At 34.0% G+C, this 19,646-nt stretch overlaps 2 protein-coding genes across 2 annotated transcripts; both read left to right on the top strand.

The window, feature by feature from the left end:
• Positions 1–3,989: 3,989 nt before the first annotated feature.
• LOC133287387 (histone-lysine N-methyltransferase CLF) lies at positions 3,990–13,148 on the top strand. The gene is given in 17 exon segments (XM_061484984.1): positions 3,990–4,720; positions 5,337–5,438; positions 5,548–5,873; positions 6,747–6,908; positions 7,780–7,864; positions 8,037–8,192; positions 8,281–8,328; positions 8,395–8,466; positions 8,551–9,239; positions 9,908–10,043; positions 10,143–10,366; positions 10,581–10,712; positions 11,713–11,803; positions 12,193–12,240; positions 12,312–12,440; positions 12,546–12,623; positions 12,743–13,148. Coding segments are annotated over 17 exon segments (2,739 nt in total). The 5' UTR covers positions 3,990–4,651; the 3' UTR covers positions 12,935–13,148.
• A 1,857-nt stretch (positions 13,149–15,005) lies between these two features.
• On the top strand, positions 15,006–19,146 carry LOC133287394 (PI-PLC X domain-containing protein At5g67130). Its single transcript, XM_061484997.1, has 9 exons — positions 15,006–15,275; positions 15,366–15,488; positions 15,576–15,713; positions 15,842–15,940; positions 16,030–16,333; positions 16,415–16,638; positions 16,730–16,816; positions 17,950–18,416; positions 18,999–19,146. The coding sequence occupies exons 1-8, from the start codon at positions 15,147–15,149 to the stop codon at positions 18,133–18,135; spliced, it is 1,290 nt and encodes a 429-aa protein (XP_061340981.1). The 5' UTR covers positions 15,006–15,146; the 3' UTR covers positions 18,136–18,416; positions 18,999–19,146.
• The last annotated feature ends 500 nt before the right edge of the window (positions 19,147–19,646 follow it).

Here is a 19,646-nt window from a genome sequence, read left to right as displayed (position 1 = left end):
CCTTGGAATGACGATGAGCCCATCCAATCATACATTTCGTGTATATTTCCAAAGAAGACAATTCCCTTTGACTGTTTCATTTGCCATGACTATCAACAAGAGTCAAGGACAATCTCTTACTCATGTTGAAATTTATCTCCCTAGACCTGTTTGCACTCATGGACAATTATATGTGGCACTATCGAGAGTAAAAAGCAAATAGGAATTGAAGATATTGATACTTGATGATAATTGTTATGTTACAGAGAGCACCTTTAACATCGTCTACAAGGAAGTATTTCTGAGATTGGTGTAGTTCTTTTTGTCCACTATAAGACAAAATTTATTTCATTCTATTTCTTCTACATCTTAAAATATAAGTGTTATGTGTTTAATGACCAGTATATAAATAATCCAAGTGTTTGACTAATTTGTTTAATGCGATCTACAATTTTTTTTCTATTCATTGTTTGCTATATTAATTTGAAATTTCTATTCTCAAATAGTGTTCATCCCATATAATTTATGGTTGTTTTCTTTTTGGTTTTTGTAGGTTGCTGGACGTGTCCTTTTTGCCCGATGAATGCAAGATAGAAAAAATAAAAACAGCTGAAATTTATTGGCTGCATTGACTGTTGTGCATTGTCCTGGATTCTGTCGCATTTTGTACTTCATTCAATAAGATGGCAAGTTGTTATTTTCAAAGTTCTGCGTGCATGCTGTAGTTTTTTCAAGTTAAAAAATACTACAAAATAGCACGATAATTTTTTTCTATTTCATATATTTCTCAAGTAACATGTATGTTTTTTTTGTGTTTTTTGTTCCTTTATATTTATAACTTTGTATTTATATCTCGAGGATGTTATAATTCAGAGCTTCACGCTACGATGAAGGTGTTGATTTACACGACGCGAGGATTAACCAATGATGGCCGACAACAATTTCGTTCTTTTTTCTCCGAACATCGCACAGGTACTTCACCGTTTGATTATATAGTGTTTCAATTCTCTACAAATAAACACATGTTTTACATCTAAGTATTCAATTTCCATTATGTAAGCTAGTCTTCATATTTGTTCGTCCAGCATCACATATTCTTAAATTTAAACTCCCACGGGAATATACGATAAGCACGGCAAAAGGAAAGAGGGGAGCGGGGAGAAGGGCAAAAACGGAAAGAAATTACTCCTGTTAGGACATCTTGCCCTAGTGATAGGGTTTAAATTTTGAAAATTATATTTGATATATTATTAAGTTTGTATTACATATAAAGTTAGTCCAATATGATATCATAATTTTTTTAACATTTTAAAATTATTATTATTTACTTAGATCAATACTTAAACACAATATGATAATGTCTTTATATTTATAAAATTGCTCGGAAATACATATTATAGTTTTTTCCTTAAATTTAATTTATTATTTTTAAAAATCATTACATTTAAACAATTAAAAAATTATATATAGACAATATAACAAATTTCACTCACACACACATGGCATGTTTAGACGGAACACGCAGTTTGGAACTCGTGTTAACATAATCGACCACTTCAGAGTAAATTTTTTTTTGCATCAAAACCGTCATGTTTTTGTTGTCCAATCTCAAAAAAAATATTTTGTTGCTTTGGCGGTGAAAAATAAATCAATTAGATGAGTATCAAATTTTTTTTCTCATAATTTAATATTTTAATATTACTTTAACCGTATTTACATACTTATATTAATATTTACACTTCTAAAAGTGATTTTAGCAACAAATATGAACGACATTACTTTTGCCATAATTACTTTTTAAATAAAAAAATTTAAACACAAGTCACTAATTATAAACAAACTTTATAACAAAATAAGTCTAAAAAATAAAGTTCAAACAAAATAAAGCATGGAAAATATAATCAAAACACACACACACACGTTCTGTTACAATATCTTCGTATTAATTTCTCCTACTACTAAATAATTAAATTTTGAATGAAAAATGTCAATGTATTTAATATTTGTAAAACATAATAAATATTTAATACTTTCATTTAACAATTAAAAAGATTATTATAATGATTCTGTGTCTAACAACATGAAAAACTCTTGTATAATTCCCGTCTATGTTAGTTAAATGGATTAAATAAATTAACAGTCAAAAGAATTATCACAGAGCTAGTATAATGTTTTATGTAACTATTTAATATAAAACAATATTATATTTGTTGTTAATTTGTTTAGGCTACCTAACTTGTGTAAATCGAAAATAAATAAATTAGATTCACGATTTCTACACTGAACAGCAAACAAAAAATCATGATTAGGGCTCATTTAATAACATACTGATATTTGGAGAATGAGCTAGGTTGAATAACACAATAGTCGCTAACCAACTAACTTCTAATTTGCTCCACATATGACACGTGGCTAAACTACCTCAACTAACTATTAACATAATTTATAACAACTTAAGTCTAGGATATGTACAATACAACTATACAAGTAAATATACCAAGCTAATATACCATTACAGGCTAAATTTTATGTGTTTATAAGAGTTATGTTGTAGAAAAATGATTGTGTAATGTTATAGGTAGTGTTTGATAGAAGATTTATTTTGGGATTGATGAGAAAATGTAAGTGAATATTGAAAAATACCACGTTTAGTTCAGGTTTTTGAAAAAAATACTAGGTAAATAGGATAGATGGGAAAATGACTTTTGTGTTTATTTTTGGATAAAATTCACTGTTACAGAATACCTCTTGAGATGTGGTATTTTGAGATAACTGGTGGAATGAAAAAGCAGGTGCGAAGTTTCTTCCAAACATAGATTTTGCAAATTTAAATAAATTTCCCTGGTAATATTTTGGTCAACCAAACAACTTTTTTTACATTTTCCTATCAAAATCACTTTCCAACCATTTTCCTAGTAATTACATTTCCCTAGTATTCAAAAATTTTCTCCTCAACCAAACGCTCTCATAGAAATTTGTTTTGCGTGTCGTAATTTATTTTTTTTGGCTCCAAAAAGTGTGGGCTCCACAAAATATTGTGTGTAGAAAACTTTTTTGTGTCATGTTAAATGATGAATGTAAACCCCAAATTTTATTATATTTTAATTTTGTTTATGTTTTCTGGTTCTTTTGAATCTGCGAAATGAATTTGATTTATCTTTGATAAAAATAACACTCACAGAGTTAACTAATGATTGGATGAATCATAGTTTTGAATCTTGAAATGAAATGTTAACGGATATAGACATATATGTGATGTTTGGTACAAGAGAAATTTTTTATTTAAGAAATATGATAAGAAATTTTGTGCCCGGGTAAGTTACAAAAAAGTATTTGGCAGACAAACAATTTACCAAGAAAGATGAGTTATTTTTACTAATGCTTTATTTGGTTGATGGTGAAATATTGATGAGAATGTGTAATGAAATTACGAAATTACCCTTTATAGATTTTTTCAAACAAGTTATACTAGATACCGACTTTTTGAGAACATTTTTGTCTACAAATAGTAAAAGATATTTTTCCATTCTTGGATTTAAAAAGTGTTTGTCATTTTAAATGACAGAAAGTTATGTCATTTTAAGAGAGATACAGACCCAGAAAATTTGAATTTTAAATTAAAAAAAATCACCCACTTTCTCTCTCCCATGATTTTTGTTTTCTCTGTGTCTATCTCTCTTATTGAATGACATAACTTATATAATTTAAAATGACAAACACCAAACCCTTAAAAAATATCACAGTTCAAATTACTATTTTATTTTCCATTGCCTAGTTCAAAACAAAAGTCATAAAAAAATAATATACTGGTTTTTTGAACTTTAAGACATTCCAAACATGGATAACATATTTTGCCTACCCTACTTTCTCAACATTTTTATTAAATTCTCCGTGCCAAACACCCCATAGTTCCGGACTTTCTTCTATGCTTTCTAGGTTATTTTTTCTCCCATGTTTCGTCCATGAATGATTCTCGAGCACTCAAGCTTTTATTTCAATCCTCAAAAAGAGTTTCCATATGAGGAAACATCATTGAACCTCGTAGAGGATGATGATGTATGACAAGGAGTCTAGGATAATAATGTTTGAGTGACGTGAAGGGCTCGCCAGAACTTTCTTTCCAAACACGTTTTCTTAATTTATAAATTTAAGTTTATTCATTGTCTGTTTAATGTCCCTGTTCAATTTTCGGCAAGTTAGATTCCCATAGATTTCATTTCACATCTACCAAACTTTTAATACAAATTCCGAAATATATTTATCTAAGAAGAGAGAGAGAGAGAGAATCCGAAAATGTGAAAGAATTAGGGAAGGGGATAAGACCTTGTTTGTTTGGTTGTTACTACAGTGCAATAAATTCAAAATCGTGTAATTCCCCCCATTCCAGTCACTTCCTCGAACAAATAAAATACTGAAAAAAAAGAAAAAGAAAAAGTCTCGTCAAAAGCGGCGGAAAAATTGAAAGTGTTTCCCCAATTATGTTTTTTTAGGATTTTGAGACGTGACTTAGGGTTTCAACTTTCAACTCGCCCCGCCAATTCCACTTTTTACACTCAAACCCCTTCACCGTTTCTCTCTCAACCAGCAATTCCATCTGCATGAATCGGATCTCGATCCGATTCACCATTTTCGAATCGGGTCCTGATAAGCTTCGACCGCATTGCCACCGTCAATGGCGTCGAAGCCTCCGCCTTCGTCTTCGCCCTCTTCTTCCAGATCAGAGCCTCCCGTCGATCCCTCCGTATACTTTCTCTATCTCTTCAATGCATTGTCTTATCCTCTCCGAAACTCTCACTAACCTACTTGGTTTCGGTTTTGGCTCTGATTTTCTTTTTAATTTATTTTAATTTTATTATTCCATTTTGGCTTCGATCCGGTTTTAATTATGGCTTTAATTTGCATCTTTTTCTGCCTTTGTTTTTAATCCATTGGTGTTGACGGTTTGTTTCTTCAATGTAAAACAACTTTGCTACATTTTTTTTTTTTTTTTGGTAAATACTTGCTAAAATAGGTTGAAACTGGATATGTAGCTACATTGTATGTAAGGCAGCTTATTCGGGATGCGGTTTGGTTTTCCGGCATTTAGGGAAGTTTATATTGCTTTGATCAACCGCCTGGTTCTCTTGCTCATGAAATTTGTAGAGATTCTTATTACTTTTGGTAGTGTCACAGATAATTATGGTTATTGAGCTGGAGTCTGTGTATTGGATGAGCCAAATGACTCAGTTAGTTGGCTGTTCATTTTTTGTTGGATTCTCTTCTGCAATCACTACATGCTGAGTGTGACTGGCAGATTTGCCTGAGTTGTTATTTTGTAATGTAGTTGTAAGTGTGGCAGTTTTCTTGTTTCAATGCAGACAAAGAAAGTGGAGGAGGGAAGTCCTACTGTAAAAGATGTGTTATTGGTTATTGATTCTTTGAAGAAACAAGTTGCTGCTGACCGTGTTGTGTCTGTAAAGGTGTAATAGCTTAAACTATGATTTGTAATTTGATGTTGATTTTGATTGGTCCTTTTGCTTGTTTCTCATAACACGTGGTGCATTAAATTCACATGCATTTGAATATCAGAAAAGAATGGAAGAAAATAGACAGAAGCTTGTTGGTGTCACAAACAATCTGTGCAAAATGTCGATGGAGAGAAGGACCTGCAGCATGACGGACACGGATAGAAGTCTGGACCTACTGACAAAGAGGCAACAAGATGCAATAGATATGCACAATGGTGTTCAGGCAAGTAATGGTGATAGGGAGAGCAATGGCCATCATGAAGATAGCCATGGTTCTACAGCAGTTCTTCTAGGATCTAATGTTGCTGTAAAGAATGCTGTTCGTCCTATCAAGTTGCCTGAAGTAAAAAGATTACCTCCTTACACTACATGGATTTTTCTGGACAGGTTTGTTTGCCATAATGTTTGTTTTTCTTTCCTAGCTATAGACCCATAATGCTGTATGGTATTGAATGTTGGGTGGTAGAGAGGCATCAAGAGCATGCGCTCAGTGTTACAAAGATGAGGATGTTGCGGTGGATGAGTGGGTATACAAGAAAAGATAGGATCAGAAATGAATGACTTAGAGAGAAAGTATGAGTAGCACCTATTAAGGAAAAGATAGTAGAATCTTGGCAAAGGTAGTTTAGCAATGTGAAAAGAAGACCAATAGAAGCCCCATTAAGAAGAATGGATCACATGGAGGATAGCCCCATAGTTAGATGTAGAGGTACACTCGGAAAACTCTAGGTGAAACCATTAAAAAAGAGTTCAATCTAAGTGGACTTTTTGAGTATTTGGTTCATGACAGGGTACAATAGCATCATTTGATCCATGTAGCTGACTCCACCGGGTGGAAAAAGGCTTTGTTTGTTGTTGTTTGATGGTTTGCCATACTCCAGTCCTTTATGTGATTTTTTAACTAATGGTTAATTGTGTAATAGCCTGGATTATGACTTCTTTCGATCTACTTGTCAATCTAACCAGGGGTCTTAAGTGAATGCATCATGCATACTATTGAAAGAAATTAAAGCAGAGAAAACATTTAAAGAACCTTCATTATATACATTTATTTTTTATTTTTTTATTTTCTTCTTCAAGCTTCTTCCTCTTTACTTATTTTTGATTTACCTTTCCACATGGCACTGATCTCTTTTTATTGCATTGTAGTTCCACCTTTTCAATTTATTGATTTCCAGCTCTATAGTTTTTTTTTATTATTTTGATGTACAAAAGTTTGATCTTTTGAAGATATCTGCTACTTTGTTCATTTTGGTGCAGAAATCAAAGAATGACAGAGGATCAGTCAGTTGTTGGTCGGAGGCGAATTTATTATGATCAAAATGGTGGAGAAGCACTTATTTGCAGTGACAGTGAGGAAGAAATAATAGACGATGAAGAGGAAAAAAAAGAATTTGTAGAATCAGAAGATTATATTCTTCGGTTGGTATAGCTTAATAAACTATTTTTGGGTGCTGTCAGGTCTTTTAATCTTTTCTGTTTGCATGTGAAATAAAATTACAATATATGTATGAGCATATTGTGTTCATGAGTCATGAGATTAAGTTTTAGTGTAGGAAGACTATGGGTTCATACTCTATGTGTGAGTGTTTGTGTGTTTGTATAGTTATTCAAAAATCATTTATGCACTAAAAGCAACTGGTTGACTTAAGCATTTGTTTTCCATTGAACCATTGCTTACTATTTATGACTTTATGAAGTATCACAAGCTTACTCTTTGCTGATTATTTTAGTTTTACATTGGAGCTTATTTGTACTAGCCTCTAGCATATCCATTATCTTTCAGTTGACTAAAAGAGAAATTTCTGACTGGATGGTTTGGCGGTTATTTTCTTGTTATTGTATTTTCTATGAACATAAAGAATCAGAGAAGTTCCTTGATCAGTTAAATGTAGAATTCTATCCTTTATTGGAAGAGAAAACTAGTGCTTATGTTTCAGTGTATCAATTGATATCGTTACTCATATTATTTCCTGTAGAAACAATTCCCTTGGTTTGTTAAATTTTTTATTAACATATGTTAACAGAATGACTATATGCTTGGTTTTTTCCTGTCAATTGATCTCGCTGCTTCCATCCATGGATAAAACACTCCAATTGTTTTGTACCCTTCTGCTGTGATTTTTTTTAAAGGAACCTTTTTTGTGTTATTTTTGTATGCTACTTCATGAATTTCATGTCAGTATGTTTAACTATTATGTTGCATATTATATTATTATATAATGTTTTTCTTGTGTTGCATGAAAATAGAGACAGTTTTGTGGATTTCATAATGTCTGGTTTGATTTTACAGCATGACTATCAGAGAATTTGGTTTGTCTGATGTTGTTCTGGAGTCGCTGGCTCAGTGTTTTTCTAGAAACAGCAGTGAAATTAAGGTATGTTTTTGTTATTCATTGAATTGTTCCTTTATGTATTTCCACTTCTGCTATCTCGCTCTCAATTATTCTGATGAAAACTGGTCGTAGTGTAAGCTTTCGTCCAGCCGTTTCCCATTTGCTTTGTGCTGGCTTTACAGAGATATGAAACACCGTCAAACATCTTATACAGGCAAGAAATGAAGCCCTTAGTAATGAAGACAATGCTGGTGGGGGTTCCAAGAATGGAGATACTGAAGAGAATTCTCAAAGTGGAAATTCTTTTCTGGAAAAGGATCTTGAAGCAGCTCTTGACTCTTTTGACAACCTCTTTTGCCGACGATGTCTTGTAAGCATTTTTCCCATGAAGGCACTGAGCAGCATGCAGTATACTTTACTCTTGATATCTCATTTGTTGCCCTTATTTCACTTTGCAGGTTTTTGATTGCAGATTACATGGATGTTCGCAGGATCTTGTCTTCCCTGTAAGTTCTATTTATTGGTTATTTCTCATGATTGTCTGCATATCTCTTGACTTGGTACATTAACAGGCTGAGAAGCAACCTCTGTGGATCCCTCCTCATACTGAAAATGCACCATGTGGGCCAAATTGTTTCCAAGCGGTATGCATTGGTCTGTTTTTGGGGATCTATCTATAAAATTTTTGTAACAATTTACTCATGTTGCTTAAACCTGACTTATTTTAGGTACTTAAGTCTGAAAGATTTGCGAAAGTCACCTCTTCTGCCCAGGCTGATGTTGAAGACAAATGCTCTAATGGTGCTTTATCTAGGAAGAAGTCTTCTGCTAGAAGGCGGATAAAATCCAATCAAAGTGAAAGTGCTTCATCTAATGCGAAGAACATATCTGAGAGTAGTGACTCAGAGAATGGTCCTGGACGGGATGCTGTTTCAGCCTCCCACCCAGCACCTCCTAAAACTAAACCTGTGGGGAAAGGTGCAATTGGTAAGAGAAACAGTAAGCGAGTGGCAGAACGCGTTCTAGTTTGCATGCAGAAGCGGCAAAAGAAAACAGGGGCTTCTGATTCTGATTGCATTGTGAGTAGTGTTCTATGTTCAGGTGACTTGCATTTAATTTCAATTATTGCCAAGATAGTGAAGAAACAATTATTTTAAATGTGTCAAATTTCTTTACATTGGAAGATCTAGAAGGAACAGGTTCATAATAATCTGTATATAATGCAGGGTGAAGCTCTTGACCGTTCATTGAATGAGATGGTTACTGACCAAGCTGTCATGAGCAATGAAGACAACGTAAGGAAAGAAGAGTTTGTGGATGAGAACATTTGTAAACAAGTATTCACAGATAATAAATCTTGGAAAGCTCTTGAAAAAGGACTTCTTGAGAAAGGAATGAATATTTTTGGCAGAAACAGGTCAGTATATGTTTGGAATAGAGATACTTATTTTTTTTTCTTTCATTATATATGGTGCATGATTGTTGTAATTAGTCCTTAAGTAAGATATAAGCATGTATGACTATGATCACTGGTGGAAGATTTTATATGAAGATAAGCTTGTCTTCTGTCGGTTTCATGGGGAATGGATGGTTACAATTTGGAAGTACTTAGTTCGACATTGTTTGTAATTGGTCTGGTTCTAAATGCAGATATTGGCTTGGTTATTTGGATGCCATTTTTTTAATCATATTCTTAAAACCAATCTCTATAACATTCATTGGAAACTTGAAGTAAGCACAAGCAGCATTGTAATATGTATTTCACTTCTTTATTTATCAACTATCTAAGGTATCAGTTTTTTTTATAATGAAACTGAAAGTTTTGCAAAGGTGTTTGAGACTTGCTGGTTGATTTTTGGGTTAAGTAACAGATTCCCCATGCGGTTTGGGTCAACTTTAGTTTTCTCATATGTGGTTTGAATGTCTCACTTTGCCCACTTGTGCCATGCCTGCTTTTTGTTTTATGTCACTTCTTTTAATTATGATGGGCTTGCAGAATGATCTCCACAGTATCTTTAGACCAGAACTTTTCTCTTATTGACAGTCAGTCACCTGATAAGTGACAAGTTCTGCTTTTAACTGCAGCTGCTTAATAGCCAGGAATCTCTTAAATGGTCTAAAGACGTGTTGGGATGTTTTCCAATACATGAATTGCGAAGAAGGAAAGATGTCTGGTCCTGCTGGGGATGCTGCAAATTCTCTTGTGGAAGGCTATTCAAAGGTTGATTTTAATGCAACTATAGTTAGAGCATTTTTTGCTTTGCTTTGTTGCTTGCATATAATGCTTAACCTAACCAGTTTTGGCCAAATGAATGTAAAGGGTAATAATGAAGCGAGGCGAAGGTCAAGATTTTTACGTAGAAGAGGAAGAGTCCGTCGCTTAAAGTATACCTGGAAATCTGCTGCTTATCATTCAATAAGAAAAAGGATTACAGAGAGAAAGGATCAGCCCTGTCGGCAGTACAATCCATGTGGTTGCCAATCAGCTTGTGGAAAGCAGTGTCCTTGTCTTCAAAATGGAACCTGCTGTGAGAAGTACTGTGGGTAAGCTTTTAACTTGCCCAAATAGAATCTAAATGAATGAGAGGCATGCAGAATTGTAGTGTTTTGCTGATTATCTGCATGCCTTGGTGGTTTGAGAAATTCTGGGGATTATAGCTTTAGCTTACTGCTTAAATAGAGTATTGTGGCATGATTACCTGCCAGCATGTGCATCTAATGTCCATTAATTCGCATGGTGTTTTTTTTTCATATGAAGATGCCCCAAGAGTTGCAAGAATCGATTTCGTGGCTGTCATTGTGCTAAGAGTCAATGCCGAAGTCGTCAATGTCCTTGCTTTGCTGCAGATAGGGAATGTGATCCAGATGTTTGTAGGAATTGTTGGGTTAGGTGAGATTTACTTGCTTATGGTTGTATGAGTGTAGTATTGCTCTGTCATTTATATGTTTCTTAATTTTTTTCTTTCAAATCCTAATAATTAGTTGTCATATATGTGATGAATGGTATGATTTCTTAAATCGTTGGTAATAATTTTGTTTACCAACATGGAATTGTTGACTTATGCATAAGTAAACAGATTTAAGGGGTTGAAAAGGAAAAATATGGTAGAGGTGATTAGAGAGTTAACAGTGCAAAGTGCTGTTGGATATTTAATCTTGATTTACAAGAACGGCACAAGATCATTTATTTGGCCACTGATCTCTTATTACGAATGGTTGGAGCTGATTAAGAATGTACAAAGCTGATTGGAATGTAAGGTGATGTGATATAAGCTCTTAATTGCTAAGTTCTCTTTATGGTAATGAAAGAGTAGATTATGTATTTTTACTTTTTATTCCTGTACATATTTATCCATCCCTATATGAGATCTCGATTAAAGGATAGAATCTTGAGCTGTTGTGCCCTTTTGTGTTTGTGCGAGCGAGCGTGCGTGTCTAGATATATATATATATATATATATATATATATATATATATATATATATATAGCATTCTACTTCCAAGTTTTAAGTACTTAATATTGATCCTTGAGAGCAATTTTACATGTACATTTTTTTTAAGATTTCTTGAACATGCCTCATCATTGTAAGTTAAGTCATAATTTGATCCATTGAACGATTGTTTGGTCGGCCAATGTTCAAGCAAATGTCTGTTTTAATTTTCTCACATCTCCGGGTGAATGATGGGATCTAAATAACATATTGAGCTTTTAGGTAAAGATTTTTTGTTTTGCATCTGCTCATGACTTCTCTGCCTTAATTTATTTTTATTTTTTTCAAATGAATGCTTGTAATATGTTATTCTCGTTGTATCAACTACTAGTAGTCTTTCTCATCTCTTTTTGCCATGTTACTTTACTTTATGCTATTTGAGTCAAATTATTGTTGCAGTTGCGGTGATGGTACTCTTGGGATTCCTAGCCAAAGAGGGGATAATTATGAATGCAGAAACATGAAGCTTCTTCTCAAACAGCAGCAAAGAGTAATTTTATTTGACTGTCTTACCTCCCTTTGAAATCTTTCACAGATATTGAGACCTGTTTGCTTTCTTTTCAGAAAATTTATTATTTTATCAATATAATACATCTAGGCCTACTTGCTTTATATTTCATAAATTTCTTTAATAATATACAAATGACGAGACCTATAATTTATTATGATAAAGAGAAGTGGATGAGATCATGTAGAGAAATGAAACTCCCTTTAGATAATACATTGTCCTCCCAATGGGGATGTATGTTTACATCTACTATTGGTCTATCCCATCGTACAATCTTAATTCTCAATGTTTATTGTATCCCTTAAGATGATGTTGTTCCTTTGTTTTCGTATGTTTGCAATGATGGCAACTTATATCTAATATGCTTACAGGTTCTTCTTGGAAAGTCAGATGTATCTGGCTGGGGAGCCTTCTTAAAGGTATTTTACCAGATTGATATATGGATACGTACGATTTTCCCTTTTCCTAATGCAACTTGTTCACCCTCCAGAATAGTGTTGGTAAGCATGAATACCTTGGAGAGTATACAGGAGAGTTAATTTCTCATCGGGAAGCAGATAAGCGAGGAAAGATATATGACCGTGAAAATTCATCTTTTCTCTTTAATCTGAATGATCAGGCAAGCTTTTACTACTGTGTATTTTTGAGGAAGATGATTTTTTTTTTTTTGTTAAATATACGCATATGTTAAATGTAGGATGAATCATAAGATTGTTATATGCAGTTTGTTCTTGATGCGTACCGGAAGGGTGATAAATTGAAGTTTGCAAACCATTCTCCTGATCCAAATTGCTATGCGAAGGTATTCAGTTCTGACCCTGGACAAGATGCTTTCATCATTTGAGTTTTATTTCACATTGCATTTTCAGGATTCCCAGGGTTTCAGTGTCCTTGACAATTGCTATCTGCTTAAACTGGCAGGTTATCATGGTTGCTGGTGATCACAGGGTAGGAATTTTTGCCAAGGAACGGATTAGTGCTGGGGAGGAACTGTTTTATGATTATCGTTATGAGCCCGATAGAGCTCCTGCCTGGGCTCGGAAGCCAGAGGCTTCTGGATCCAAAAAAGAGGATGGTGCTCCTTCAAGTGGTCGTGCAAAGAAGCTTGCGTAATGGGAGTTTTTTTAAAACTAAAATCAATTCTTTTAGCTATTCTTTCACAGTAGAGAAAGCAATCTCATTGATAGCGGAAAGAAATATTTTTTGTTCGTAGCAAAGCCATGCAATTGTTGCTGTATAGGTAACTACGTTTAAACAATTCATTTTGATATTAGCTGACTGTATTCGCTATCCCAGATGGGAAATATTAGCTTACTGAATCAAAATTCCTTGTAATCCTTTCCTAAGGGGGATTAGGCAAATGCATATTAGATAAATACATCACATGCTTATATCATTTATAATTATAAAAAAATTCAATCAGTGAAATTAACAAATTATTATGTAGATTTTGTAAGTTAAATTTCTAATAAAATGATACCAATTTATGCAAGATTGCTTTTTTGCATTGGTGTCAATAAAATTTAATTCACAAACATCGTATATATCCATTTGTGTATACTTTAATATATATATATATATATATATATATATATATATATATATATTATTAACTTTTTTGTAACAATTATTTTGATCAATTCATCCGTTTGATTATAACTAATTAAGTAGGATTTGAATGAAATTTTAAAAGAACTAGACAAGAATTAGTTTGTAATTTAATGGATTGTATCATCATATATTTGTTCAATTTTACAACACTACAATGTAGAACAAATTGATTTTGATTATGAGGACGATGCGCATGATATAATATTTGAATCCAATAAATCTACCGAAAAGATGCAAAGACAAAAAGAGAAAAATAAAAACTATACTCAGACTATTAATAACAGCTTGAATTCCAAGTTCTGATAGTTTGCTGGGGCTTTGCTTGTATATGTGACATATGAATATGGCCATCAAATTGCATGTTTCTCGACTACGCCCATCATAAAACAGTGCCCTGCGATAGTAATATCTGGGCAGAAGCAACGTCACCACCACGTGGAAAGCATAAAGAGATCCGAGAGAAAGCAATATAAGAAAGAGAGAAATAGACACAGTGGAGCACTTAGAAGAAGAAGTAACTTGGCAAGTAAGGCTAAACCAAAATATAAAATAAAAACTTTCAAAATATGACATTTGAGGAGGACACGAAGTGGTACACAAGACAGACAAAGCCAAGTGCTTTGAGTGTTGAGCCTAAACGATGTCGTCCTTCTCTTGAATCTCATATAATCAATATTTACATATTATATTATGATACACCAACACTTCATAAACTCTAATATATCATCTTTGCCAATTTTCAACACTCCTCGACAGTTCGACGTGTTGCACAGACTCAAAAAAAATTCAAAATTTGCGTTTCGTTACATTTTTAGTTTCAACTATTAGATTCATTGAATTGCGATTATCATTTAATTGAGTTTAATATAAATATTTAGAATATTTTATTTTTCTTTGCAATACTGATAGATATTATAAATTTAACTTTATTTTTTTTAAGTTATTGAATATTAAATATAATATACACTGTATAAATTAAAAATATTATTTAATCTCAAAACATATCCTAACATATTAAATCTAATATTTTTTAATGTGTTGAAATATCGGTCTTATGTCCCGTATCAACGTGTCTAGAACATAATTTAGGTGCCTAATATTTTACTTAATTCTAATATTGAGATCAATTGTCTGTATGCATATATAGTTATTTGGTCACTGTTGGGAAAAAAATTACTAGACTGCTACGTCAATAGTAAATTTTACCAAAATATCACGTGGCATATTTCGCTACACTGTGTAGCGAAATATGTGTGCAAATAATTCGCTGCAAAATGTAGCGAAATATGCTACGTCAGACTGCTCAGAACCAAAAATGCTATGTGTCAAAATTGAAGAAATTCGCTACATAGGATAGCGAATTTCTACAATTTTGACATGTGGTATTTTTGGTTCTGATGTGGCATATTTCGCTACACTATATAACAAATTATTTGCACACATATTTTGCTACACAGTGTAACGAAATATAGGATAATTTTTTTGGCTCGCCAACAGTTACAGAATGATCAATGTTCCGTGCTTATAAACCTTAAAGTGGTACGAGTAGTTGCCTCAAAGTAAGAGAAAAAAAGGTGCTAAAGCCCGCGTTTGATACCCAAAACTTCGATCAACCTCTTAGTATTCTCTCCTCTTGCACAGTAAAATCTCTTTCTTCTGCTTTCAACCTTCTCTCTCTCTCTCTCTCTCTCTCTCTCTGGTGGTGGCCGAGGCCATGTGCTGCAGTTTATTGGATTACCGTGGCAAATGCAGAGCACTACCTGCCATCAGGTACCTATTTGTGTCACTCTTCTCGTCCTTCTTCCTCACATCTTCCGCCCCCTGCTTCAACGGGAAGTGTCAGGTTCTCTTCCTTTTCTTTTTCTTCCTTTCCCACTGATCCATCCGTGCAAACATCACTTTCCTTCTTTGAGATTCATCTGAGAATTCGCAGGTTCTGGAAGCATGTTCTGCTGCTACAGATTGTGGGCCAGGCCTCTATTGTGGTAATTGCCCTGCTTTGGGTAGGACACAACCTTTCTGTATCAGAGGCCAAGCCACCCTTGCTACCTCTGTTGTAAGCTCCAACATAACATAACATAACATATCTCGCTGTTTTATGTTTTAAACTGTCTCTGGTGAATTTCCCTTTTTGGACATGCAGGTTAATGGATTGCCCTTCAACAAGTACTCATGGATCATGACTCATAATTCATTCAGCAACGTGGATGCATCCCCTTTGCCTGGCGTTCAGAGATTAACCTTTTACAATCAAGAAGACACCGTTACTAACCAGTTGAGGGTATGTGAGATTCCATAGGGAAAGCAAACATCACATCACATCTCATCTTTTTCTCTTATTCATTCTGGATTATGGTTTAATTATTTCTTTAGTGATTCTTATCCATTTGTTTGATGAATATTGTTTAGAATGGAGTGAGAGGATTGATGTTGGATATGTACGACTTCGAGAATGATATCTGGCTCTGTCATTCATTTCGAGGGCAATGCTTCAACTTCACCGCCTTTGTAATCTAACCCTCTTTGTTATTTATTTTCACTATCTAAATTTGCTTTTGTGGGGTGTTGTCTAATGTGTCACGCTGAAATGTTCTTAGCAACCTGCAATTAATACTTTGAAAGAAGTGGAAGCATTCTTGACTGAAAATCCAACGGAGATTGTTACCATTGTAATTGAAGACTATGTACATACTCCAAAGGGGTTGATTAATCTATTCACGAATGCTGGATTGGATAAATATTGGTTCCCTGTTTCTGATATGCCCAAAATGGGTGAAGATTGGCCTACTGTAACTGAGATGGTTCAATCAAATCGTCGACTTCTTGTTTTCACTTCGGATGCTTCAAAGGAAGCTGAAGAAGGAATAGCTTATCAGTGGATGTACATGGTTGAAAATGAGCGTAAGTGCAATGTCATTGTAACATGGATATCTCAGTTTTGCTTGATATGAAATGACACACTAATAATTCACTAACTTTCAGCTGGAGATCCTGGAGTTCAACGGGGTTCTTGTCCTCATAGAAAAGAATCAAAACCGCTAAATTCTAGAAGTGCATCACTTTTCTTGCAGAATTACTTTTCAACCTATCCAGTTGAAGCTGACTCGTGCAAAGATCATTCGGCTCCACTTGTAGATATGGTGAATACATGTTATAAAGCTGCAGGGAATGTGCTTCCTAACTTTGTAGCAGTTAATTTTTACATGGTATTCTTCTTCCGGGTTGTTAATTAACATTCAATAATACAGAAAATACCTCAAAAATCTATTTCAAATTTCTAAATGAAATTTCATGCAGAGGAGTGATGGTGGTGGAGTTTTTGATATCTTGGATAAAATAAATGGCCACGCCTTGTGTGGGTGTAGTACAGTCACCGCTTGTCAGGTTTGTTTGCATTTCTTGTCCAGATACGTATTGCCTTAGTCCCATTTGTTGTGAATTTCTTATTTCCATATATCTTCTATTCCTATAGTGACTGGAAATCTAATTGAGTATAATTTCACGCCAAGTATAAAGTTTCCAGAATTCTCCTTATATTCGAAGTCATAGTAACAAGAAATATCAGACCTTGAGAATGATATTCTTTCAAGCCTGACTGTGTATCTGCAGGACATTACTTCAATTTGATTTAGATTTTCTTTCTGAATTCGAAGCAAACGATTGATTACTCATCAAATTTAAAATACCCCTACACTTATATAAGAGTGTGTGTGTGTGTGTTTGTATTTCTTGAATTCAACAATAATGCATGAGATAAATCGATCTTAACTAGAGATGGTAGAAAGAAAGGTGTAGTCACTCACGGTAAATTTCAACTTCGTTGAAAGTATAGCTAAATAATGTTCATATGCTTGGCATTGACTATATCCTCAAAATTTCATTTTAGCTCTTGGAAGTCTTGTATGAGAGTTTTTGTTATTTCTACATCTAATTTTTATATTAAACCCCTATGCCTTTTTTGGAAGAATAAAGAGAGCTACATAGCTTACCAAGCCCACTCTCTTCCTTTTTCTTTTACCAAAGAAAATATCTTGTAAAAATTAGGTGTAGGAATAACGTTTGTGTTTATGATATTCCTGTTACTAATAAAGGGAAAAGGGAGTTAGTTTCCCTCTTCACTCTAGGTCCCAGATTTTCTAAAAATATCTCTATCTAGGCCAAATATTTGTTGAATAAATAAGTAAAATATAGGGTTACAAGATTGAAATGAAAAAAATCGACATTAATAAATAACAACTTTCCCATCTCCAATTTCTCTTATTAGCTCTAATCTCAAGCACTCGTTCTCTTAACAGCATGTCTGCTAGTTTATGATAATTTATATGAAATCGTGTAGGACAAATATTCAATTCAGATCCTCATTAGCTGCATCTCTTGGTGTTTGACTGGTGTTGTATGACATGACTAGGCATAATCCTTGATGTGGATGGATTTCTATCTTGGCAAAGCTTCTACCTGTACATTTTGATGGAAAATATTACAGCAAAGACAATTACATAATTACTACAATTTTGCAGGAGGGAGCGCCTGTTGGATCCTGCAAGAACATTGCTATACCTAATACAAGTCCAGTGACCACCAACGCTGGAAGCTTTACTGGATCTTTTCAGTTCTCAAGATCAGCTTCACCAGCCCATTCTCCAAATTGCCTGTTTTTCCTCTTGTTTTACTTCCTGCTTATTGCAGTTTTGTTGCAATTGTGATGAGTATTATTGTATATCATATGCAAGCTATGTTTTTCAAGAGGAGCTTCTAATTATCGTATTTGTATATCATCTGTGAGCTAGTCATTCAAGAGGGTCTTCTTGTATATTTAGCACGTACACTGCAGTATTACCTAAATCAGTGATATGTCATGGAACTGTTTATAAGAAAATTAGGTAACCAAAATTTGGAATCGCTGAGGCTATAATCAAGGATGTGTGAACTCATCTGAGGTAGATAGTAACCAAGAGAGACAAAGAATGCATCTGGGGCAGTTGAGGTATGTTGTATGCTTGGCAATATAACTTATTTCTAGATATTGCAACTCAGGATGCATACACTTCCTTTCATTTTCTCTCCTTGCATTTAGGCGTATAATGTGGTTGGCAAAATGATTTAATTAAAATAGTTGGATAGGAATTAATCTGGAGTTAGCGACCAAGCTCCGGTTAGGTGCTTTATTTTTTTCAATTTCATTTATGTGAATATGTTACGATGCTACAACATCTACAAGTTAAAAAACACTAGTTTAAGCTCTGCCACCAATCTTCATGGTCTTATAGGATTAGAAAATTCTTTTCCTCCAAGGAAGTTTGTCATTCAACCTGCAATAATTGATAGCTTTTTCATTGAGGTGAGTTGTTAGCCTTAAAACACACACTAATCATGAGCTAGAAGGCTGAGTTTACCAGGTTCAAGTTTCCAAGGGTTGAAAAACTTGTCATATTGTTGTTTGTGGTTCCATGGAAATGATGACACTCTAATGTAATAGTTGATTTGGTGTCTGAGCTAGTACCCTAAAGCATGTTATGTTGTTGCTCCCTCACTCATATTTATTACGTTTCCCCTTATTGTGTTTTAGGTTTTGTTCCAAGGCCCAGAATAGGGAATGTGCAATATAGGATCAGGATGGCTGGAAGCTCTTGGTCATTGTTAAGGTTTGTTGTGATTGTATCTTAACAATTCTTACAAACTGTCTTTCCTTCCTTGTACCTGGTCTTCCACTTTTGTATTGGTGTTGAAACAATCGAGAAGCTGTCTCATACATTTTTACCATATGACCATATAGTTGATATGGAGCATGGGCCTTTTAGTTTAACTGAGGAACTTGCATGAGGTTTGCATGACTTTTAAAATGAGAAGATCATGTAGATTTGTTCATAAACCGTAAATCTAATATCTGTAATTGAAAAATAATGCGTCTAACAACTACAGGTATTACAAATCCATCAAAAAATCTCGTTAATTAGAAATTTGAATGAATCTAATCATGGTGTAGGATTTGATGTCCTGTGATCATTATTTTTATGTTAGTATTTAATTAAATGTACTTGACGTAATTACGGAGTATGGACTTAGCTGGCATTTTCCATATTGGTCTTTGTTGCTGGCTACTCCTAATTATCTGTATACTACCCGAATTGTAGTATTATTGTTCATGAATTTAGTGTTAATTTGAGTTCCCTTCACAAATTCCTATCTTGAATGGTCTCCTGGCTGATGACAGACA

Source organism: Gastrolobium bilobum, unplaced genomic scaffold (assembly GCF_033153095.1).
Source record: "Gastrolobium bilobum isolate Gb01-03AN ecotype WA unplaced genomic scaffold, APGP_CSIRO_Gbil_v1 utg2810, whole genome shotgun sequence".
Lineage (NCBI taxonomy): Eukaryota > Viridiplantae > Streptophyta > Magnoliopsida > Fabales > Fabaceae > Gastrolobium > Gastrolobium bilobum.
The sequence above is the reverse complement of the archived record's forward strand: the minus strand, read 5'-3'. Positions and strand labels throughout refer to the sequence as shown.

What these genes read in the sequence shown, in the direction of transcription:
- LOC133287394 (XM_061484997.1), top strand. Translation starts at nt 15,147, where the DNA reads ATGTGCTGCAGTTTATTGGATTACCGTGGCAAATGCAGAGCACTACCT. An exon ending in CCACCCTTGCTACCTCTGTT is followed by an intron (nt 15,489 to 15,575) that starts GTAAGCTCCAAC and finishes TTGGACATGCAG; the next exon opens with GTTAATGGATTGCCCTTCAA. An exon ending in TAGCAGTTAATTTTTACATG is followed by an intron (nt 16,639 to 16,729) that starts GTATTCTTCTTC and finishes AATTTCATGCAG; the next exon opens with AGGAGTGATGGTGGTGGAGT.